This window comes from Thrips palmi, unplaced genomic scaffold (assembly GCF_012932325.1).
Source record: "Thrips palmi isolate BJ-2018 unplaced genomic scaffold, TpBJ-2018v1 HiC_scaffold_15, whole genome shotgun sequence".
In the NCBI taxonomy this organism is placed as follows: domain Eukaryota; kingdom Metazoa; phylum Arthropoda; class Insecta; order Thysanoptera; family Thripidae; genus Thrips; species Thrips palmi.
This window is the reverse complement of record NW_023144624.1, coordinates 1789511-1812648: the sequence shown is the minus strand read 5'-3', so window position 1 is coordinate 1812648 and position 23138 is coordinate 1789511. Positions and strand designations below refer to the sequence as shown.

The 23138-nt window shown below is 51.5% G+C and overlaps 1 protein-coding gene across 8 annotated transcripts in view; it reads left to right on the top strand.

The window, feature by feature from the left end:
- Positions 1-22461, top strand: part of LOC117641605 (adenomatous polyposis coli protein-like) — a 36955-nt gene extending 14494 nt beyond the window's left edge. For 2 of the 8 annotated variants that reach the window (XM_034379073.1, XM_034379077.1), the window contains 20 exons: positions 10181-10399; positions 10520-10792; positions 10872-11094; positions 11180-11398; positions 11481-11602; positions 11727-11915; positions 11998-12180; positions 12260-12408; positions 12497-12668; positions 12775-14497; positions 14593-14901; positions 14990-15153; positions 15239-15402; positions 15480-15819; positions 16289-16519; positions 16775-17062; positions 17170-17348; positions 17444-17599; positions 17724-17881; positions 17969-22461. In XM_034379073.1, the coding sequence (XP_034234964.1) occupies positions 10181-10399; positions 10520-10792; positions 10872-11094; positions 11180-11398; positions 11481-11602; positions 11727-11915; positions 11998-12180; positions 12260-12408; positions 12497-12668; positions 12775-14497; positions 14593-14901; positions 14990-15153; positions 15239-15402; positions 15480-15819; positions 16289-16519; positions 16775-17062; positions 17170-17348; positions 17444-17599; positions 17724-17881; positions 17969-19815 (7308 nt within the window). In that variant the 3' untranslated portion in view covers positions 19816-22461. Of the gene's footprint in view, positions 1-5053; positions 5595-9728; positions 9919-10087; positions 10107-10180; positions 10400-10519; positions 10793-10871; positions 11095-11179; positions 11399-11480; positions 11603-11726; positions 11916-11997; positions 12181-12259; positions 12409-12496; positions 12669-12774; positions 14498-14592; positions 14902-14989; positions 15154-15238; positions 15403-15479; positions 15820-16288; positions 16520-16774; positions 17063-17169; positions 17349-17443; positions 17600-17723; positions 17882-17968 lie in introns of those variants that run through there. The other 6 variants (XM_034379071.1, XM_034379072.1, XM_034379070.1 and 3 more) reach the window with 6 other exon arrangements.
- Positions 22462-23138: the final 677 nt, after the last annotated feature.

Sequence of the window (23138 nt, the reverse complement as noted above, 5' to 3'; positions counted from 1 at the left end):
ACTGTGGCTGACGCGGAGAGGGGGCAGGGGGCGCCCCACAGCCCGCGGTCAGAAGCTTCTCCTTTGACAGAGCCAGGCGGCCTTAAGGCGGCCTCGCCCGAGCCCGAGCCTCGCCACGCTCAAGGTGGAGGGAGGAAGACTCTTTGGTCACCAGATGACAAGGGTGGATCCAGAGACGGGAAAAGAGGGGTGGGAATGTCGCGAAAGTTGCCTCCTTTCAGGGGTAAAGTGCGACTTTTCGCCCACCTTTCAGGCGCCTTCAAATGATCCTCAAACTACCAAGTCTCCTGGTTGACTTTGCTACCCGCCTTGCCCCGCGCCCGTGCTACCTACACCCGTGCTACCCACACCCGTGCTGACCTACACCCGTGCTACCCGCACCGGCGGCGCTCGGCGCCAAAGGGCGTGCAAAGGCCACTGCAAAGGAACCTTTCCGCCCTTTCCCCTTTGGCAGCTACCTCCATCGCGACCTTGACTTCGGCCCGGCCTCCGCGGCCACGATGGCCGCCCGATAAGCGGCGCCATTGGGAGGGTCGGCCTCCGCCATCGCGGCCTTCTCCACGACCTCCGCCACGACCTCCGCCCCGGCCGCTACAGGTGCGCCACGCCGCGCCGCGTGCGTTAATGGAAGGCTGAAACGCCCACGGGCGCTCTGGCGATTGCGCCGAGGATTTACTGTATTTAGCGCGTGCCTCCCAGCGGCCGGGGCTGTAGCCTCCGTCCACCGTCTCCGCAGTGCTGCGGGTGTAGCTTCCCGCCTTTATCGGGACGAACGAGCCTGCGAGCCTTGCGAGCCAGTAGGCCATGAAGTTCGACCAGCTCGCCTCATGAAACTTAAACGGTTTAGTCTCTCTAGCCAAGGACGCCCTTTTCGCCGGCGGCGGTACCAGCGATGGCGGACAAGTTGTCAAGAGTCTTCGCCGCGAGTCTTGGTCGCTACTTTCCTTTTCTTTCCTCCGCTCGCTGAGACTTCCTGGCGAAGCCCTACAGCGTTTCGTCCCGTCAATGTCGAGGATGAGACGCGAAGTGTGTGGCGGAAAGTTGGGCCGCCGCGACTCTCCGCCATTCCCCGCGGCCCGGAGGGGGGTCGAAGGGCTTGTTGGTACGTGCGGCACGTCGCCGTCGTGGCCCCGGACCTCGCCGCGCCCCGCGGTCCAGGGCGGCCGCGGAATGGACCAATTAGCTTTGCTCTCCGTCATGTCCGTCATGTCGGCGTGCGGCGCGGTGTGGTGGTGGCGGTGCCCCCGCGGGACGTGCAGCAGGCCGTGCTCCTGTCCCTTCGGCCAGTTCGGCCCGTCCTGCTCACTCTGCAGTCGCCCGACGACGCGCCCTCCGCGCTCCGCCATTTGGCCGTTTGACCATTTCGCCTCTGCGCGCTGGCCCATCCTTCCAGAGTGCTGTCCGCGGGGTGAGAGGGAGGGGGAGGGGTTGGAGGGGGAGGGGGGCTCTCGGTTTATCCTCGCCCATTCCCGGCCCGCAGCACGGCGGCGCCGGCGGCGCCCAGCAGACGACGACTGAGTCGCTGGGATTGGCCCGGATGGGGGCGGCTTGGCCGTGGCTTGGCCGTGGCTTGGCCGTGGCTTGGCCGTGGCTTGGCAGTGGGGTGGCTGTGGCGTCACCCCGTTCCGTCATGCGGGTTGCCGGTTTGTGTGGCTCAAACCAACTAAGACGAGAACTAAGACGATCAGTTTTCGCCTTGCGTTGGCTTCTTCTTCGTCGCGTTTGACGGAGCCTTTTCTCAGTCAACAACAGCTCAGTCGACAGACTGTGTTTGTACCAGTGTGTGCGCGTGGGTGCTTGTGCGACATTTCCATTGAATTCGACCAATCGCCGGGCCTGACCACGGGGCCGTCGGGCCGTCAACGCGCGAGCAGTGAGCAGTGAGGGTACAGTCAACCCCAAAGATAGGCGACGGACAAGGGCCTCTGATTGCTTCGTGATTTCGCTCCAATTAACGCGCTGGCCGGGCTGCCTGCTCGGTCCGTCCGGCCTGCCGTAGATAAAGCGACGGTTTGGGGGTCGCCGGTCCTGAGTACAGTGGGTGCTACCGACCGATTCCGCGCGTTGTCGTCGTCGCCGTGTCTCTCTCGCACTCATGGACGACGTCGAGGTGGGAGGGAGACGGCGAGACGACAGCGATGTGGGATCGGTCTCCGGGCCGGGCGGTGCTCGAGCGTGCCTTTGCTCGGGCCGCGCCGTGGGGCCGCGCCGTGGGGCCCGCGCTGTTGTTGGCTCTACTGGTTCGCAGTGTGTGTGCGAAACCAATTGGCAAACAATTCGGGCTCTGGTGCGGCACCGCCACACCGCACTCGGACCGAGTCGCAGCGTCGCAGCCGATGGAATGGAATCCTGGCATCCGAAACTGAGTTTGGCGAACGCTCGGCGGCGCGGAGGGCGGAGGCGAGGCCGGGGGCTGGCGTCGGGCTTCACAGTGTGCCTCCCTCCGGCCGCGTCTGCGATCGGCCGTGCGCAGTGCTCGTCAGTTCGAAGGGAAAGGCAAAAAGATCGAAAAAGAGTGCTGATGGGGATGAGGCCTTGGATCGCGGACCCTGCAGACTGATTCCGAGAGTCGCCCTCGTCGCTCTGTCTCTCTCGCACTCGTGGGGTGTTCCGTTGAGGCGCGAGAGAGAGACAGAGCGATGGGAACGACTCTCGGAATCCGTCTGCAGCAGGGCTCGGTGCAGCCCTAGCCGGGACCAAGGGCTGGGCGCCCGAAGGGTTGGTTGCGTCGTTGGCAAGGAGGACGGTGATTGCTTCTCCGATACCGTGTCTGGCTGCCTGGCTGATGCACCACGCCACTGTCTGGGCCGAGGCGCCCAGAAACACGAGGCCCCTGTGCAAATAACAAGTGCGGAGAAACAGAGAGAAAGGGGGCGAAGGGGGTCTTTATGCCCGTCTGGCCCGGCCCGGCCGGCCCGGGTTGCCCCGGGTTGCTGGGCGCCCCGATTAGAAGATGAGCGCTGCTGGAGGGCCTCGTGGAGGGCAGTGGTTACTCGCCCAGCGGAGTGAGACCGTGGCGAGGCTCACCGCTTCTTGACTCCTAATGCTGTTCAAATGGGCTGCTCGGAGTATCGCCGCGTTCCAGGTCGCACAGCGTATACACTGTTATGCGACGAATGTGACGTCATAGTCATAGTCAGTTGGAATGTGTCTCTTTGTCACGTTTGTTTGAATAGGACGTCACATTCCTTCGAGCGTGGAGTGTGACGTCATACTCGAACGAACCGTGTCCGAATTGGCATTGTAAGGACTATGACGTCACGTCCACAGTGTAGCTGCGTTGGGCAGGGGCGGCGGGGCGCGGTGGCGATGGTGTGGGGCGCCAAGACGGACGGCGCGAGTTACTTCCACTGGCCGCTTGGGCTGGGCAGGGCTGGGCAGGGCCTGCAGGGCCTGCAGACCGCGCGGCTGGCAGGCCCCGAACAGCGCGCTTCATCGCTCTGCCTCTCTCGCACACCTGCGGGCCTGCGGGCCGCCTCGCGAGTGCGAGAGAGACGGCACTGCAGCCGGCAGCCCGTTTAGGTGGGGGCGGGGAAGGGCGCGAGGAACGAGGAATGTGCCGATAGCGGGTAATTCATTGGCGGGCTGCCGGGCCCTGCCCTACCCTGCCATGCCAGGCACCACGCGCCGGGAGTGCCAGCCAGCCAGCCAGCCAGCCAGCCTGCAGGTCAAACCGGATGCTGGCCGTTCGTGCACCTCGGAAGTAAACCGCCCGCCGCAGTCCTCCACGCCAAGGTGGTGAAAACGCAGGCGCGCACGAGTCGGCGTGTGTGTGTGTGTGTGTGAGTCTGTACGTGTATGTGTGTGTGTGCGTGCGTGCGTGCCGGACCAAAGGCACGCACTGCGAGGCCCGATGCTGTGTTGGCGTTGTGCGTGCGTGTGTGTGCGTGTTCGCGACAGGTGGCGTGGGAGTCCGTGGGGCGTGCTCAGCTGTCAGGTGCAGGCACACCGGCCCACCCTGATCGGGCCCCAGGAGGGGCGCGGCCCCCGGCGGGGCAGTAGGGGACCTGTTTGGGGTGTGCGAGCGTGACTAACGTCTCTATAGCGCCCCAACGCCCAGCCGCCACGCCACGCCCCCGCACGCCCCCGCAGACCTCTCGGGCACTTTAGGGGGCTCCCGGGCGCCCCCCCGTGAGCTGCACTGCGCCCAATGCGCCCCCTCCCCCGGGGCCCCGCCCCGCCCCGCCCCGCCGCCTGCGCCCCCGAGGCCCCGCTGGACCCTGCGCCAGCTGCAGCTGCCCGCCTCTGGGACTCGGACGACAAGGGCAGGAACGAGTCCGGCCGAACATGCCGACTGCATTGTCGGCCTGCTTGGGGTGGCCCGCTGGCCCCGGCGTGGATCCGCACCCAGAGCTGCATCCCTGCAGTGCCCACCCCTTGCCGCCTGGCATTCTGCCTGCCTCGGCCGGCCTGTCGGGTAGGCAGTCCCGGAGGCGGCAGCCTTGACTTGACTCGAGAGACTACACCACTATTGATGTTTTGTTGTTTGGGGTTCCTCAACTCAACCCTTCTCCGGAGGCGTTGTTTGTTCTGCCTTTCTTGCAAAACACGAAGACGTGCGCGCCCCCTCGCCTCGGTGGGAAACACGCCGGGCCTGCACACCCTCATAACTGGAGTGTTTTGGGTGCTCGGCGGCGCGACGGGGTGGCAGGGCGGCAGCACTAGCGGTGCTGGACCTGCGCCGTCAGCTGTTGGGGGCTGGGTAGGCGTGCTGGCGTGCTGGCCGGGCGGGTAGTCGGTGCGCCTAGGCAGCCTAGGGCCGCCGGGAGCGCGTGCGAAGCGCTTCCGTGCGTGTCGTCGCAGCGTGTCGGCGTGCCCCTAGTCCTTCCGCACGGCCTGCTTCGCCTGCTCCGCCCTTCGGCCCTCGCCGCGCTCCTCGCACGCAGCCCCGGCCGGTATCGATCCCCGCCGCGCAGAGCGGAGCGAGCGGAGGCCACCGCGGGGGGCGTGGCGGGGGTGGCGCCGAGGCGTGAGGCGAGGCCCAGGCCCTGCCGAGCGACGAGCGCGACGAGCCTCAGTCAGCCAGCCGCCATGGCTGCCCTCGCGGCTCGGTCCGCGAACCGCCCCGGCCCGTAGTCGCGCCGCCCGTCGCCGTCGTTCGCTTTCAGTGTGTGTGTGTGTGTGTGTGCGTCGTGTGACGCTGTGAGTCGTTCTTGCTGGCCAGCATGGCGTCCATGGGGCCCTCCATGCTGCCCGTGCCCAAGAGCAAGCGGCGCCACCACCACGGCCACCACCACCGCAGCCGCCGCAGCGCCAGCGAGGACCCGTCGTGCTCGTCGTCGCTGCTGGACAACATGCACTTGCACAACAACAACCTCAACAACAACGTGGACGACAAGACGAGCAAGACGCGGCGCAACGAGCGCGTGTCCCGGCGCAGCCAGCACCACGCCGTGCAGCACGCCGTGCAGCACCTCGCCGAGCAGGACGAGACGGCCGACGCCGTGGAGCTGCCGCTGCCGCCGCTGCCCGTCCTCAACGACAACGACGAGTACCTGCGCCAGTACCGCCGGCACCACAGCGCCGCGCCGCGCCTGCAGCACTGCAACAACAACAACATCGACAACAACAACGGCACCCTGGAGCTGGACAAGGTAGCCGCCATCTTGTTTGGGCGCCGCGGTGCGCGCACTAAGGAGGGGGCGGGGGCATCGATTTCGCTGGGGCTTTTGGGCGTGCGTCGAAGGGGACGTCGGCACATCCAGGGCCTGTGGGGCCGCCTCCGCAGAGGCCCCACTGGTCCAGGGCTGGGCCACACTGGGGTGCCTGTGGAGGCCCAATCACTGGATGGCTGACCAAGTGTGAGCCAGCGTGCCTATTTGGCGCCTGCTGGGCTCTGGTAGGCCACCCGATGGGCCAAGTGGAGCGCGTTGCCTACCTTGGGCCTGCTGGCTCTGGGTAGCCACCATGGCACCCAAGTGGGCGCGTTTGCCTACCTTGGCGCCTGCTGGGCTCTGGGTAGGCCACCCGATGGCGCCAAGTGGAGCGCGTTGCCTACCTTGGCGCCTGCTGGGCTCTGGGTAGGCCACCCGATGGCGGCCAAGTGGAGCGCGTTGCCTACCTTGGCGCCTGCTGAGTTCTCTCTCGCGCTCATGGGGCGTCCCGTTTAGGTGCGAGAGGGACAGCGACGAAAACGCGTCTCCGAACCAGTCTACTGGAGGTTTAAGTCTGCTTGTCTGAACCCGAGGCTGCCTTTGGCTGCCATGCCTCCTACCAGCCCCCCCCCTCCCTTTTCCCCTCTTCCGCTGTCCCTGGTTTACTACTGCTCTCTGCGCTCGGCTCTTGGCCCAGTTTTCTATCATAAACGTTTGGCGTCGTTGTGTTTACCCCCCGGCCACTGCGCGGGGACGAGGCCTTCCGGCCAAACACGGCCCGGTACACCAAACAAAATCCCGGGGGGAGCAACAGCTAGCGCAATCATGTGCACACCGAGACATGAAATCGAGCAAAAACTCGTGTGGAAAATTATCTGGCAAAATGAAGCGCAGGCATCCGAAATCAAACGAAAACCGGAACGATCAGGCAGAATCACACGACATCGGGTCTCGTCCAAGCTGCCCGTCGATGGCGGCGGGGAGCGTGAAGCAGCATGTGAAGCACAGTGTGTCGCGCGCGGGCCCCGGCCGGGCCGTGGCATTCCCTTTCCCCTCCAACGAGACCGAAAGACTAGAGTAATTGGAAGTGGCTTTTTTAGCCGCAGCGCTGCAGGGGCATGCAGGGGCTTGCAGGGGCTTGCAGTGCAGGGCTCTGCGTTGGGCTGGCAGCGCGCCAACAGTGATGCTGCTGCTGCTGCTGGAAGGGCGGCCTGCTGATCCTCGGCAGCGTTCGGCTTCGGCCAGGCTTCGGCCAGGCCTGCCAACTCGTGCCCCTTGCTGCAGGCTCGAGAGCTCGAAGCTCGAACTCGAGGCTCGAACTCGAAGCTCGAACGCAACGCGGCGCGGAAAGGCCGCGGCAAAGAAGACTCTCTCCTTCTCCGGAGCCGAAGCCCACGGCAGAAGGATGAGGATGAAAGGGGTTGCGGTGCCGCGGAGCAACGAGATTCCGAGAGTCTCTCTCGCACTCATGGGGCGTCCCGTACGGGCGCGAGAGAGACAGAGCGGCTTTTGGAATCGGTTTTCAGTACCGCCGTACTGGTTGATGAGTCTGCATGGCGGCGCGTATGGCGCGTTCTCGGCGGCCAACGCGTGCCAACTTTCCAAACTAATTAATCAAAGCGCTCGCTGTCGCACCGCACGCACGCCTGGGCCGTGGTGTCACTGCCGAGCGGTTCCGAAGAGCGGTTTTGTCGCCCTGTCTCCCTCGCACCCACACGGAGAGCCCCATGAGTTCGACAGAGACAGGACGACGAAACGACTCTTTGAACCGCTCGGCTGGTGTCACTGCACTGCGAGGCCTTTAGCCAGCGATGGCTCTGTCTGGGGCTGAAAATAAACTCGCGAGGCTCACTGTGTGTGTGTGTTCGTGCGTGTGTGTGTGCGCACGCGCTCTCTGCGAGGACGTGCGTGCGTTTAGTGTCTGTGTTGCTCGTTGCTATGCAACTGTGCGTGTGTGTGTGTGTGCGTGCGCGCACTTGTGTTTGTGTGTGCAGTGTCTGTGTGTGTGTGTGGAAAGGGGGGGGGGTAATTAGCTGCAGTCCCTGCCAGCCTTGCCAGACTGCGCTCGACTGTCAACTGTCTGGAAAGTGGGTGCCTAAATCGCCTGGCGGGGCCCCGGCAGGGCCAAGAGGCCCACCCACAGCCCAGCGGACACGTTTCTTGCCACCGACGGAGTATCTGTCCGATTCACGTTTCACTTTCACCACGTCGAATCTTTTTGGCGTCCGGAGCTGCCGGCATCAACCATAGCTACAGGCACTGAAAAGCCTTGGTTCCTGTCGTCAAATCTTTGATTGCTTCGATGGAACCCGTGAACTCTGAAAGCAAAACTCGAACAGTCTCGTAACAAGTCTGGTCCCCTAACAACGATCCATTTCATTTCTCTCGGCGGGCGGCTCTGCCCTGCCCTTTGTCGATCAACTGGAAACCCTAATGTTCTCGGGCGTTCCTAAATGTTTTTTCGCGTTGAATGTGTGGGGCGACGTGCTGTCCACACCAGTGGTGGCGGCGCGCAGACGCCGTGTGGGGGGGGGACAGAGGCCGTAAATACAATTTGGGCGCAACGCACAGCGAGAGCGACGTGGGGCCACGCCCCGCCCTGCCCCGGTTGGAGTGATCGGAGGGGACTGACTGTAAATCGCCATCGCTGCTTCTTGGGAAGGGGAAGGGGCTCGGTAACGTACTTCCAGACCAAATTTCACGTTTGGGGTGGCCACATTTGCTAAAGGTGCTTAAGGTGCCCCCCCTTCTATAGTCAGCTGCGCTAGGGTGTCTCACCGTCCAAAACTGCAGACGAAGCGAGCTGTGAGGGCGCGCGGGTACGCAGCATGTGTTTGATGTTGGGGTGAAAGTGGAGACGGTCGAGACGGGAAGCCCCGTACCGTGCCGGCCGCACCGCGGAAGCGCTCGGTTCGGTTTGGTCGTGGGGGCGACGACGGCAGGGATGAGTCAAGTCGGTGTGAGGTGGGCGTTGTTGCTGGGCGCGCAAACATCACTCTTTTGCCACGAACGCGTGCTCCGTCTCGGACACGACGCGGCTGGCTGACGGCCTGCCTGGCGGGCTGGGCGGGCTGGGCGTGTCCGGGGGCAGCGCGCCCTTGCGCCCTTCGCGTCCTCGGCCAGCCCTTGGCGGGGCCTCGGCGCCTCGCCCCTTGGCGTGTCGCGACTCATTTTCGGTTTGAGCCACCCCCTTGGCCTACGGTTTGCCCTGCGCCTCGTCACACCCCACCGCCACGCCACGCACCGCGACGTACACGCCGAGGGGAATGCCGATGCAAGGGGTGGGGCGGGGCGGGCGCGGCGCCCCGACCCTGAGCCCCGTGCCGGCTCCGGCAGTGCACGCCCCTGGCACGCCCCTGGCACGCCCCTGGCACGCCCCAAGGGTTGCAGCAGGCTCGCGAGCCCCTGCGCCGACCCTCGCAAAACAGCCCTCGGCGAACTCGGCCTGCGGGACCTGCAAGAACGTGACGCACTTAGTGGCGGGGCCGGGGACAGCCGGGGACGGCCGTCGGCGTACTCGGGGCACTGCAAGCGCAGGAAGGAAGGGACAGGAGGTGCACTTCCCCTCTCTTTCCTTTTGCCAGTCGTTCCGTTGAGTGGCTGATTCAATTGAGACAATTCCTGCCGCTGCAGCGCGCTGCAGGCAAGTGGCGGATGCGTAAAAAGCAAGCCAGAAAAGACGCCGCGCCGCGTCGCGTTCCAAGGGGCGGGGCGAGGTGGGGGGCACAGCCTTCGGGGTGCTTCGGGGTGCGAGTGAGACAGAGGCCCGGCTCCCGGCTGCGCTTTATTCACGTTTCCCGAGATTAGTCGATGTGAGTTGGGGGAACGAGAGATGCAGGGATCCGCCATCCGCCGAGCGCGCGGCCGGAAGACCGGAAGTAGCGGCGTTTCATCTCCTGCGCCCTACGGTGCCCTACGGCCCGGCCCATGAGTGCGAGAGAGACAGCGACGAGACCACAACGGACGTCTTGGGGCTTGGCTTACTCTTACCATGGGGGTACAATACATTTAAACGATCAGCCCATGCTCTGACTTCCCTCTGCTTGCCTACCGCTGTCTGCCTGTCCCCCTCCCCACCCTCCCCTCCTCTCCTTTCCCCTCCCTGCCCCTCCCCTCCGGTGGCGCGGTGCCGGCGCCTTCCGTCTGCACCGGCCGGGCCGCTCGGAGTCTCCCTTCACTCCACTTCCACTTCGGGCCGCTGATGATCGTCATGTGATTCCGCCCCTTGCAGTGTAGTGACAGAGTGACAGCTCCTGGAGCCATGATCCTCGACCAAACCGGACAAGTGCCGACACAAGCAGAGCGCCCTGCCAATCAAACTGAAGTGAGTGTGGCTGGGCAGCTGGTCCCCCAGGCCGCCTTAGAGGTTATGGGGTCTTTGTTTACGTTTTGACAGTGGTGAATTCGATAGTTTCGCGTCGCTCTGTTGCTATTTGCGCGGTGTGTTTGGTCCGTTGGCACTGCGGCTAGGACTTTTTCGCAGGGGGGTTCGGGGACTGCACTGTGCTGATGGTTGTTCCCTCAGTGTTTGTGGTTTACTGGCACTGGTTGCACCTGTCTTGATGTTTTCGTGATGTTTGTTGCAGGTGCTAGTTCAGAATGGAGGAACTGGAGGAGATCTCGGCAGTGAGGTGACAGGAGCTGCCAACATCTTCGCTCAACTTGGCCTTGCCCTCAACCTGCGACCTACCTCTCTTAACGGTGCCAACACTGGCACGGAAAATAAGCAAAGCAATACGATGCACCTTTCTAAGGAGCATGTCGTTGAGGTCAAAGAAGAAGATGAACGGCGAACATCACCAGAAGTAAGCTTGCCGTTTATGTTTTGGATCATTATCAAGAAGTACAAGTTTTCTTTTCAATGTCTTTTTAACGTGTTGGGTTCAAAATCTTTTGTCACTAATAGCAAAATCTCTCCCTTTCAGGCAAGCGACAAGAAAAACTTCTCAGACTCTGAGGAGGAGAACTTTGACAAAACTGTAACACAGATGACAAGCAGTGCAACTCAAACTCAAGCGGGAACACCGGGTACTCCCACTGATCCTCACAATGTAGCAGCTGCTGGTGACAAAGAAGCAACTGCCACTGCTTCGATTTACAACAGTGCATGGCCACCCGTTGACCCTTCGCTTTGGCATTCAGGCCCAAGCAGCCTGGGTGGCCCACCCATGTCTTCCTCCAATGGACGCTTCCACTCGGTATGTTTTTCTTCAAATACTCATCTATTTGTGATTGCCCTTTGATTTTGTAACTATTTTGTCTTTCTGTGATGTGCAGGACAACACAAGTGTGATGAGTGCATCTTCTAGTGTAGCCTCTGGACCATCACCCCTGACTGGCCTTGCTCGCCGAGTCCACAGCCAGCAGCAGCTTGGTGCCAAAGTAGAGATGGTCTATGGATTGCTGTCCATGCTTGGCACACATGACCGTCAGGATATGAGTCGAACTCTGCTTGCCATGAGCTCTTCGCCCGACAGTTGTGTTGCCATGAGGCAGTCAGGTAAACCTGCCTGTTAGCTGTTGTGTCCTTCTAGGTTTAGAAGTACTGCCATTATGTGATATTAATACATGTCTTTAAAATTCAGGTTGTCTTCCACTACTAGTCCAATTATTACATTCTTCTGAGCAAGATGCTGATACCCGAAACAGGGCAGCACAGGCCCTTCATAATATGGTTCATGCTCATCCAGATGAGAAACGAGGCAGACGAGAGACTCGTGTCCTCAAATTGCTAGAACAAATTCGATTGTACTGTGATTCACTTCGGAGCGGCCAAGATCAAGAAATCATTTCTTCAAATTCAGGTATGATAATTGCTCTCTCCAAGGTTCATTAGTCTCTAATACTCTAATAGTTTAAGAAATTTAAATCAACTTTTCTCAGCAGATGATGGTGATAAGCATCCTGGGCAAACCATAGCAACTCTGATGAAGTTGTCATTTGATGAAGAGCATAGACATGCTATGTGTCAGCTAGGAGGACTATATGCCATAGCCCAGTTAATTCAGGTGAGCTTAGGAGCATCACTCAATTCAACTTGAGTCCCTTGCAAAAATTATTTTTAACTTTTCATCTTTATGGTATGTCATTTTATTTATTCATTCATTTTTATTTTTTTGTTGTTTGTTCTAGGTGGACCATGAGGCTCATGGCAGCACTACAAATGACCAAAATTGTGTAACTCTACGCAGATATGCTGGGATGGCATTAACTAATTTAACATTTGGGGATGGAGTGAACAAAGCCCTGCTTTGCTCCTTCAGAGAATCCATGCGAGCTCTTGTTGCCCAACTTGCCTCTCCAAGTGAGGACTTGCGTCAGGTCAGTCTGAACATCTCTGCATCCTTTACTGGATAAATTGATTTGTTCTGTAAACCTGTGTTCTAAACACGAATTTTTGTAGGTGACTGCATCTGTACTACGGAATCTTTCGTGGAGAGCTGATTCTCAAAGTAAACAGACACTTCGGGAGGTTGGAGCAGTTACAGCCCTTATGTGCTCAGCTATGGAAGCCCAGAAGGAGTCTACACTGAAGTCAGTTCTCTCTGCTCTGTGGAACCTTTCAGCTCACTGCAGTCTGAACAAGGTACAGTTTTACACCTCAAATAGTCATTGAATTGTTCGTCAGAAATACATAGTGAACCGATTGACTTCTTTCCATTCAGGTTGATATTTGTGCTGTTGAGGGAGCTTTAGTGTTCCTCATTCAGATGTTGAGCTACAAAGCACCATCAAAAACTCTGGCAATCATAGAAAATGCTGGTGGCATTTTGCGCAATATATCTAGTCATGTGGCTGTCCGTGAAGACTACAGGTAAATTGGTTTATTTGTTGATACCCCAGGACTGTGAAATATCTGACTGGCACCTTACCTATATAATTTTCTTTATGTTTGATTTTAGATCTATTCTGCGCGAACACAATTGCCTGCAGGTACTTCTGCAGCAGTTAAAATCTCCTAGTTTGACTATTGTTAGCAATGCATGTGGAACTTTATGGAATTTGTCTGCTCGATGTCAAGAAGATCAAAGAACATTGTGGGCATTAGGTGCTCCTAATATGCTTCGTAGTTTGGTAAGTATCCCTTTCCTAAGGTAGTTCCATGACATGTTCTTTGGAGTATGTACTTCATGGTAGTTGGAGTGGGACAATCTGCTAATTTCTCTTTTCATTATTGCAGGTTCACTCTAAGCACAAAATGATTTCAATGGGATCGAGTGCAACTCTTAAGAATCTATTGTCTGCCAAACCAGAAAATGATGATTCTTGCTTTCGCCATTTGGACTCCACCGCCCGAAGTCTGGGTTTGCAGAGTTTGCCAGGACTGTATGCAAGGAAGCAAAAGGCGTTAGAACAAGAACTTGATCAAACTTTGACAGAAACATTTGACAACATTGAGCCATCCACATCTCCTTCAACATCCACTGTTGGCTTGAGAGATGATAAATTTGTATTTTCATTGACAGAGCGGGATATTTTCCGTCAACGAGCTCAGCAACCATTACCTCTTCATAAGCCTACAACTAAAATTCGACCCAATGCAGTTTCCCACTCTGACAGCAAAGAGTCTGTCACTAGTACACATTCAGATTCAGTGTATGAGCGTCTGATGAGAACGGGGACGAGTGACAGTCCGTCAAGAGATGATAGAAGATTGAACTCAAGCATGAGTGATTCAGGTAGAACTGGGTCTGAAGCGGGAAAGTCTGATACAAGAACTGTGTCAGATCGTAAGTTTCTCCAAAGATATCTAAACAATCTGAACTCAACAGGAACTCCAAATGGAAAGACCACTGCTGTGGTTTCTATGAATGTCTCTTCTGACCAGAATCAGAACAATGTCAACATGAATCTTCTTGAGAATGGTGTTGCTGGTATCAAATTGGCGGAAGAAAACCAAGATGTGATTCCAAAACGTCAAGCTTGGGAGGAAACTGCAGGTGAAGGAAAGCAGCCTCTTTCTGAAAAAGAAGAAATCAATGCCTCAACCTCTCTCTCAGAAAAGGAGGAGGCTGTAGAATGTGCTTCATCCTCTAACTTTAATAACAACGACACACTGAACGCAACCACATCCACTCCTGTTGCTGCAGCAAGAACTAGAGTCCCAAAAGCACATCCTTATGTGCCGGTTCGTAACAAATTCCTGGAGTCTGGTGTAGAAGAAGACTTGGAGAACCCCAGCCAAGACAAACCTATTGACTTTGCCCGTCGCTATGCATCTGAGGCTGAGCCAGTCCCAGAAGCAGAGCCGCGAGCTGCAAAAGCGGAATCGAAGAATGGAAACAAGGAAACTGTTGTTTATGGTGACTATGCAGAAACTGATTTAGACCAGCCTACTGACTACAGTTTACAGTATGGTGAGGAGGATGATGAGCTTTCAGATAGTTTTGAAGCCCAGGAAATCCCCATATCCATTCATGAAGATTCAGTGAAGATGTATTGCACCGAGGGGACTCCTTATGAAACTCCTTACAATTTCTCCACTGCAACGTCACTTTCAGACCTTCGAATTGAGCCTCCTGTCAAAGAAGAAAATGATAAGGAGCTTAAGGCAGAGGAAGAAGGTACTAGTCTTGATCTGAAGGAGTTATCAGCACCTGAGATAAAAACTGATGATCCAAAAATATTAGAAGTTGACAATGTTGTCGAGTCTGGTTCAATTTCTCCAGTTGAAAAGCCAGTGCAGTTCTGTGATGAGGGCACACCTGGTGTGTGCATGTCACGTTTTGATTCTCTTAATTCTCTAGATAAAATTGAGCAAGTTGTTGATGAAATTGATGGTAAAGTAGTAGAGTCCACTGATAAGCCCGCTGACAAATGTGAGTCAAATGCTGGAGCAGCAACTCCCCCAGGCACTCCTCCTAGACATCAAGAAAATCAAGGGCAAAGCCAACATCAGGAAGGTTTGTATTTTTCATTATTTCATACATGTGTTTCTAACCACAAATACATGCTTCAACAATCATTTACCGGTAACTTTTTCTGTTGCCCCTTACAGCAAGCAAGATCCCAAAGATGAATTCCGACCATCACTATGCCGAAGAAACTCCCCTCATGTTTTCTCGGGCGAGTTCCTTGGGGTCATTGTCTAGTTATGAACAACAGTCAATATTGGATGATCGTAGTTCTGTTGTGAGCGAGTTTTCTCGTTTAACAAGTGGGGTTGTTTCACCAAGTGAACTTCCAGACTCACCTTCTCAACTAGTACCTGCTAGTCCAAGGCATCCTAAGGCTCCTGTTGAATTCACAAACCGCCTTTCTGATGCTGGGAGTTCACCATTAAGGGTGCCTCCTGCAAGATTCACAGGTATTGTCTCCTGTTCTTTTGTTTTGTATACTGTGTTGCATCACTCCTTCCAAGTTTTGTGAAAATTAATGTGCTATCGTTTTGATAGGTTCGACCCGCCCTTTGGCCCACCCCATTGTGGACAAAGCTGCTGGGAACAGTGTTTTTGAAGATGAAATGGCTGATTACAAGGTGGAAGACACCCCTCTGGAATTCTCCAGAGCAACTAGTCTCAGCTCTTTGTCTATTGATGATGAGCCAAGAGATGTCAAGGTAATTTATTTCTCTTGCACTTTTTATTTGCATCAGGTTTATTTCACAACCTCTGTATCTTTCATGAAAACTTTTTTGTGTTTAGGATGGTCCATCTAGATCAGGCCGAAGTAGCATGAGCAGAGATGAGGGAATGGAGAAAACGGATGTGGAGAAGGAGCTTGCCCTTGTCAGTGAAGGTGAAGAGAATGAAGACGAAGATGAGGACATTTTGGCTGATTGCATTAATATCGGCATGCAGAATAGCAGGTAGGCACTGTTTTCAAAAACACTCATAATCCACCTGCTACATCATTTTTCAAATATTTTTTTCTTTTCTTTCTCAGGAGCAAACAATCCCTGTCCAACAGCCAGCCAAAATTGCTTGCATCATCTCAACAAAACGCAGCCAAGCCACTGTCACTTCGACAGCCCATGGCCGCTGGCGCCACAGGCCCTGGAGTCCCAAGGCGTCCGACGGCCATCCCCAAAGCCAGAGGCATTCCTGTCTCGACTGGGATTCCCGTTAAGATCCCTGTGATGACGCGCAAGGCTGGGGCCGGGGCCGGGGCGCCCTCCCTGACTGTGACTCCAGGGGCGTCGTCCTCGCGAGGCGCCTCCCCAGCCACGGCCCGGTACGCGGCGCCCGCCAGGAGCCACAGCGCCCCCGGCAAACAGCCCAACGAGGTGAGCAGTCTTGCCTTGCCACATCAGGGAATGACATGACCAGTGTGACTCAATGTGTAGATCCAAGTTGTATGAGTGATTTTAATAAATTTTCATTTTTTTTCTCTTTTTTACGTAGTATATATTGAAGCATTTATGAAGTAGTTAGTGCACTTTTGTAGGAACTCTATTAGAGTGGTTTCACTCCTATCTTAATGTGCTTTTATTATTGTTCAGTTTTAAGCGCTTGTCAAGCAATAAAACAAATCGTTTCAGGGAATTTTGTTCAAATGAACCCCAAGTTAACACAGTTTCAAGTAGAATCTTTCTTAGACTTGATTTTTCAGGTGTATGTGCTGCTTTCTCTCCAGTTTCTAGAACTGAGAAAGAAAGCAGTTTGATACTGTCCAATGTCCTTTGTTCTTAATACTCTGCCCCTTTGGAAGCAGCCACGAGACCATGTGTGCTTATGCTTTCCTGTAAATTGCAGTCCAATGGAGTGTGTGAGGATTCCATGTATCGCTACTGCACGGAGGGAACACCTGCAAATATTTCTCACGCCGGCTCGCACTCTGACCTGTCAGTTTTGTCCTTCCCTAATGAGGGTGATGAGGAACTTCACCTTGACCATACTGGCACAGAGTTGTCTGACGACAGTTCTACATTTTCGGGTGACAATGAGGGCATTCTGGCAGAATGCATACAATCTGGCATGCCAAAGGTTTGCTTTCTTTTTAACATGCTATTTGCTTTGCTGTTTATTATTTAGAGCTGTATTTATTTTATCTTGAGTGATCTTATTTTATGCATGAAATAATGAAGTACTAGACTATTCCAATGTATAGCTTATTAATTGCATGATTATTTCTGAGTTATTTGAAGTTTAATTTTATGTTTTCAAAAAGTTACAAATTACTTATAAGGCATTTCATTCTTTAAGAACTATTGTAAGACTATCTTTCTGTGGTTTTCACAGGCTAAATCTGATTCAGTCAGCAGTCTGCCTCATTCGTCAAATGCTGGAGCAGCATCCAAGAGAGCTAGTGTTCCTAATACTTCAATGGCTGCTCGTCGAGTTCCATCAGCTAGTCCCAGTGGATCAGTGAAAAGTCAACAGAACCAAGTTACAAGCACTACATCTGCCAACCGAAATGTAAATGGTAGTCCTCAAAGGAAACCAAATGTGAACAACAGTCCTCAACGTACTTATTCCCAGGCAAGTCCTCAGCGGTCTCCTCAACGCAGTTTAGCAGGCCCCCGCAAGGTACTTTTAAATTTTTTTTGTTTTGTTTTTGTTGTGCTTATGCTATGCTTGAGCTGTGATACATTGTCTACATGTTGTATTAACTGTGTTAACTTTTTTTTTGGTAGCCTGCAACTAGTGCTCCCAAACCAACAACAAGAACAGGAGCTAGACCTTCGACATCTACCCCTGTTTCATCCCCTGCAAATGGACCTCGCACTCCACTCACACCACCGAGGCAGCGGCAAACGGGAGGGGCGCGCATTGTCAGAGCCGTCAACAGGAATGTTTATCCTGGTGGACGAGTGTATGTGTCAGACTGTCCTCTTGTTGCAATTTTAATTTTTAACTTATTATTACTGTTGTGGTGATTGACTACATTGATTTTCAATTTCTATGCAGGCCTCAAACTCAGGATTCTTCGAGTGGTCAAGTCGGAATGTCACATCCAATTCCATCTAATGATGAAATGGTTCAGTTTTCATGTGAAGACAGCCCATGCAACTTTTCATCCAGATCATCTCTAAGTGACCTCACTATTAATTCATCAGAGTACAGGTTTGTTTTTGAATGTGTTTTGTGAAGAAAGCTGAAAGAAAGCCAACCTGAAGCAAAACTGGTGAAAGTTTCATTGCATTCCCTCAAATTGAAATTGCCTGGTGTTGCTTGATTCTCTCATCAGCAGGCCATCACTGCGTCACCTGCCATCAGAAGGACCAGCCAGTGACAGTCACCTGTGTTTTGCAACCGAAGACACCCCTGTGGAGGGATCGTATGCACCATCTCTCAGCTCACTTGGTGTTGATGATGACTTGGAACCACCAGTTATAAATATGAGCGGTAAGGTGTCTGTAATAGTTCTGATCAAAAAATTATGTGTTATTTTTAGAAATCCTGTTCATAAATTTGCATTTTATTTTTGTCTAGTGATGAGGAACGCTCCCAACCTTCGGGCCCTTCTTTGCATGCCGGAAGGATGCAGCTCGGATGAAGCCACACCACCTTCTGGGGCTGCAGCATTGGCGTCTTCTGACAGCAGTGACAAATTCTCTGATGGGATGTCTGATAGGATGTCTGACAAACAGCGACCTAACCCTAGTCAGAGCTCAGCTTCAGAGGAAGTTGTTACTGTTCTTTCCAGAAATACATCTCTGAGTTCTTTAAGTGTTGAGAGCCTGGGTTCTTGTGAAGCGGAACAAGCACTTTTGGAGCAATGCATCAGTTCTGGCATGCCCAAAAGCCGAAGCAAGAGCAGTGATGTTAGTGCAAAGAAACCTGCATCAAAACTGCCTTGCCTTGTTGACCGAGGAAATAGGTCTAGATTGCCGGTATCAGCAAGACAAGAAGAAAAGTCACCTGTAGAAAAATCTTCCAAGAGTGCTTGGACTGCTGAGTCATCCAGTGAACAACAATTAGACAGGGAGCGGCCAAGATTCAACAGTGAAGCACTATCTGACTCAGGAAACAGTGATAAACTGCCTGAAGAACCAGTCTGCCAAGGCAAAAAATTCAACTTTGTGGAGGATGTTGATGTTATGAAAGAAAGCGCAACTAGCACTGGCACTTGGGCAGATGACTCTTCGCCAAATGAAATTTCTTGCCCAAGCGTAAGCATTACTGCTCCCACTGGAGCGTCTATCAAAAGTGAAAACTACCGTGAACTCTCCGATTTGGTTGAGGAAAACCATGATTCTGCAAGTGAAGCTCAAGATTTGCCGAGTTTGACTGATTCCTGGATGTTGGAAGCAGAAGCAACTAAAGTGGCTAGTGCTGTGATGGGCCATAGCCTTAGTAGTATAGATAGTATCCTTCCTCCTTCAGAAATGGGAAGTCTAGGTTCTCTTAGTCAAAGTTTTTCTGGTCGATCTCTTCCGCACACTCTTCTCAATAGAAATTGCAGCTCTAGGAAGAAGTCTCTTCCTTCAGCTCTCAACAACATGGTCACCAGTGATGTATCTGTTGAGTTCAATTTGTCTGGTAGTTTCACCTGTCACTTGGACAATGTTAGAGCTCCGTCTGTCCTAGATGAAATGGGTGATTCTGAAAACAGCTTCATGAGTATTGCAAGCATCACCTCTGAGGCAGCTGAAGTTGCAGCAGATATTGTCAAGGAAGGGTGTGCAGGGGACGCCACCTATGATATCGCCCGTCCGGCTGTTCCTTCAAAGAATGCCGGTTTAGTGGATGTGCATGACCAGCCGTCCACATATCATGAAATTACTGAACTCTCAACCGATCAGGACCTTACCCTGGAACCTGGAACTGAAACCATTGCCTCAGACAATGAACTCTACGACGAAGTAGCCGACTCAAAGACGCTCGAGGCTCCTGATCTACCCTGTGATAGTCAACGTACAACACCATCCAGCTCAGTGGAGTCATCGCCCAAAAAGGGCCTGACCCCGAAGCAACGACGTGAGGTTGCCCGTGACCGTTACCAAACGTACACCATCAGTTCACCAAGCTCTGAGCCCAAGCCCCTTACTGAAGAGAGTTTCGAAATGCAAGTGTCGCCCACTCCCAAGCAGAGGAGACAGATGGCTCGAGACCGTTATCAAACCTACACTATCAACTCACCTGTTAAACAAGGTGCAGATACTCATGAAAGAACTGCAAATGAAGTGAAGAAAAGTGCCACTGTTGGGGATGTGCCTTCTAATGCAGAGGCATTGCTAAAGAAACCTCGCATCACACCAAAGCAACGAAGGCAAGAGGATCGTGATAGATTTAGGACAAGGACCCTTGAAAAGGACTGCATTACTGGTAGCAATTAAATTACAGTCACATTTTCAAACAAAACCTACTTTACTTTGCAATGACAATATCTTGGGGCATTTGCCACTTGTTCTATTTATTCCGTAGTCTAATTTTTATCTTTTTCTTTCAATTATTGGGAAATTTTGCTGTATCATCTTGAAGGCACGAATAAAAAATGTCAGCAAGTTAATTAAATTTAGCTTCGCTGCACACTCATGTTTCGAGTGCCTCAATGGTTGGTTGAATGCGATGAAAGTGAAATTGCTAGTCATCTAAATAAGATGTTATTATGAGACGCTAATTTTGTGAACCTTAGTTTACAGTAATTATTTTACTGTGTAACTAATACTAATCTTCACTCATACCAACAGCTACAGTGTTATTGCTAATGGTGAGAAGTACTCTTGGCTATTGTTTTAGCCTGTAAAATGTTCAGAAAAGTAGTTGCCAATCTGTCTTGGTATGCAGCCGAGTATTCTGTCGAGTATGCAGCCTATTGCCTATCATCCAACTCGAAATCAAATTTTAAACATCCATCTTTTTACATATTTTTGCTGTGATATTTGCTATTTGTACTTAATTTTCAAGATCTTTCAAAGTTTCTTCAGGTTTTGAGTTGGTTTGGTAGTGCGAGTGCTATTGCATGTTTATGTACTTTTCATCAATCAGATGTTCTAAAATTGCCACTTTCATGATGTACTTCCAAGTACAATTGATTTGGATACTCTCTTGCATGTCTGCTCAGAGTCTATCCAAGTCACGGTATCGCCACCTTGACTTGAGCTGGGTTTGCCCTCTTTACATAAAATGACACATCTAAATGTTTTGCATATCACTTTTTTTGCCTCATACCACTTCTCTCTTACTTTTCATTACAACTGGTAACTTCAAATTACTGGTGTTTGAAATCGAAGCACCCAAAAGCCACAAATTTGAATAAAGCTCCTCATTCACAAGCTGTTGTGAACATCACCTAAAACATTTTTCAGTACTGTTATCCTAATTTAGACATATTAAATTCCTGTCATATTTGGATTGTTAAAATTCTATCGAAAGTCCATGAAGAGAAGAAGAGATGGGGCCTTTGGTAGTTCATTGTTATCTTCTTTATTGCACAAAGGATAAGTATTTGACATATCCAGTCCTGTTTGTTTATTCCCCAAACAATGTCTTTTCTTGCCATCCAGATTGTGACTTGCATGGTATTTCATCCATCCTACCTTAAACTTAGACGAGTCTTTCTAATCATGTCTCTTCAACCTCTCTTGCCATTATTTAAAAGTCTTTTCTTCCTTAAGCAATTTTTTGCCTAGCAAATAGTTAATAAAAAAGAATATTATCCTGTTTGCATGCATTATGTTGATTGAAATAGGGTGAAATGCTGTGTCTAACATTATATGACATGCCTTTAGACCAATGAGTGTGTTATCAGGTTTAATTCAGGGTTTATTGACCATGTTTCTATCGGTAAATTTGTTTTTCTCTGCTCTAAGTAGAAAAATGTTTAAACCTCTTTTTTCTATGTACTTGGAAATATGTGTCTAAGTGCTTGCTCTTAATTTCCACTCCATCCAATGTTTCTCCTTCTTGCCCATTAACAACAAAAATGCTATGAAGACAAAACTTATTGGCTGAGAAATAAGTCATACAACTTAGTTTAAAATCAAAATAATTTTGTTTCAGAACCAAGTTGCATTGCTCTTCCTGTACTTGCTTCTTATATATGTAGCCATCTGATTTTTGAGCTTTTGTAATCATGACTTTCTTCATTAGGTAATTTATTAATGTTCCGTGAAGTGTATATTTAATGTGTGTCCTGTAGGGGAGCGAGGTCTAGATATGTTACTTTAGAAACAAAATGTGCTGTATAAAGTAAGGTCCTTTTACTTGTAGACTGTAAACTTATTTGTATCCATGTTTTTGCTCTACAATTTTCCTCCATTTGTTTTTGTTGAAGCCTGAAAGTGACAAATTATGATAGACTTTTTATACTTAGTGTATATTTATGTTAAATATTTCCATTCATTTTGAATATTTGTTGACTGCTGTGGCTCTTCTTTTGTTGCTTACTAAGTTTTAGATTTATTTATGTGTACATGCAGAATCTTTGTGTCTTTTGTTTTTGTTTTTTTGTGGGGCTTCCGTTGGTTCTGTGCTTTTGCAAATGAATTGACAAACATTATGTAATTCCAAATTTTCTTTAAAACTGGCATTCATTTTGTTCTGTGTTGCTTTTGTTTCAAATTCCTCTTATTTGACCTTAAATTACTGCACTGTTTAGTTTTCCTTTTCCTTTTTGTTGTGATAGGGCCTTATACCCATTTAAGTCATGTTACCATTATTGAATGTTTGTCTGATTGTATTCAGAATGTGTATATTATGTAGTCTGTTACTAATCTATTCATATTCGTACTTGCTGTGGACTACTGTAGACAAGCTAACACTTTGCTTTAAAATAGTGACCCTATGTAAAGGATGACTGATATAGTTGAAAGCAGTGGTTTGAAAGTGCTAATTTGATGTTCAGAAAGAACAAGCCATTCCATTTGACAGACTCGTGTATGGAGGTGCATTTTTCTTGTTTCCTCCTAAGAGTGAGATTATGATGAGAAATATGTTATATACAGTGTATTTTGGACATTAAAGAAATGTGGCAAATTGAATTTGTGTTTCACTTGTGAAGTACATGAGGCATCCCAAGAACAAGCATTACAGCAGACTTTACTGATATACAAAAGTTTATTAGTAATATGGTAACAAATCCAAAATGGTGTTGATTCACATGAGACTTAAGTCATAGAGGCAAGGCCTTGACAACTCTTAAACAATTACTTGAAAATAGAGGAACACTATTCCACTAATCTGTCTTTTACATTCAATTTTTTTTTTATGGACGGTGTGTTAATTAATAGAATATCTTATGTAATTATTACCGGATGCTCCAGCATCAGACTTTTTATCACAAGTAGTGGGAGCTATTTTGACTCAACAAACCAAAAGGATCAAATTGTTCTACAGAACTTTGATACATATATCAATCTAACAGAAAGGTTCCAATAAATTAAAATTTGTTTTTTCTCAAAGTACAAAAAAGGAAAACAAGAAATGCAAATAGCAACCAGTGATTGCAGGTTTCGGCACATCATTGGCACAATCTGCAGGGTATAATTACCTCTGCTGACAGGTAACATTTCTTTGCAAGAAGTGACAGGGGGCTTACTTTGAATCTCAACTATTAATGCTGTGAAGTAAAGCACAAATAACTCAGCACCACACTTCCCCAACTGTCGTCTCTTAAAAACAAAATAAAAAACAATCTAGAGTTTATGTAACAAATTAA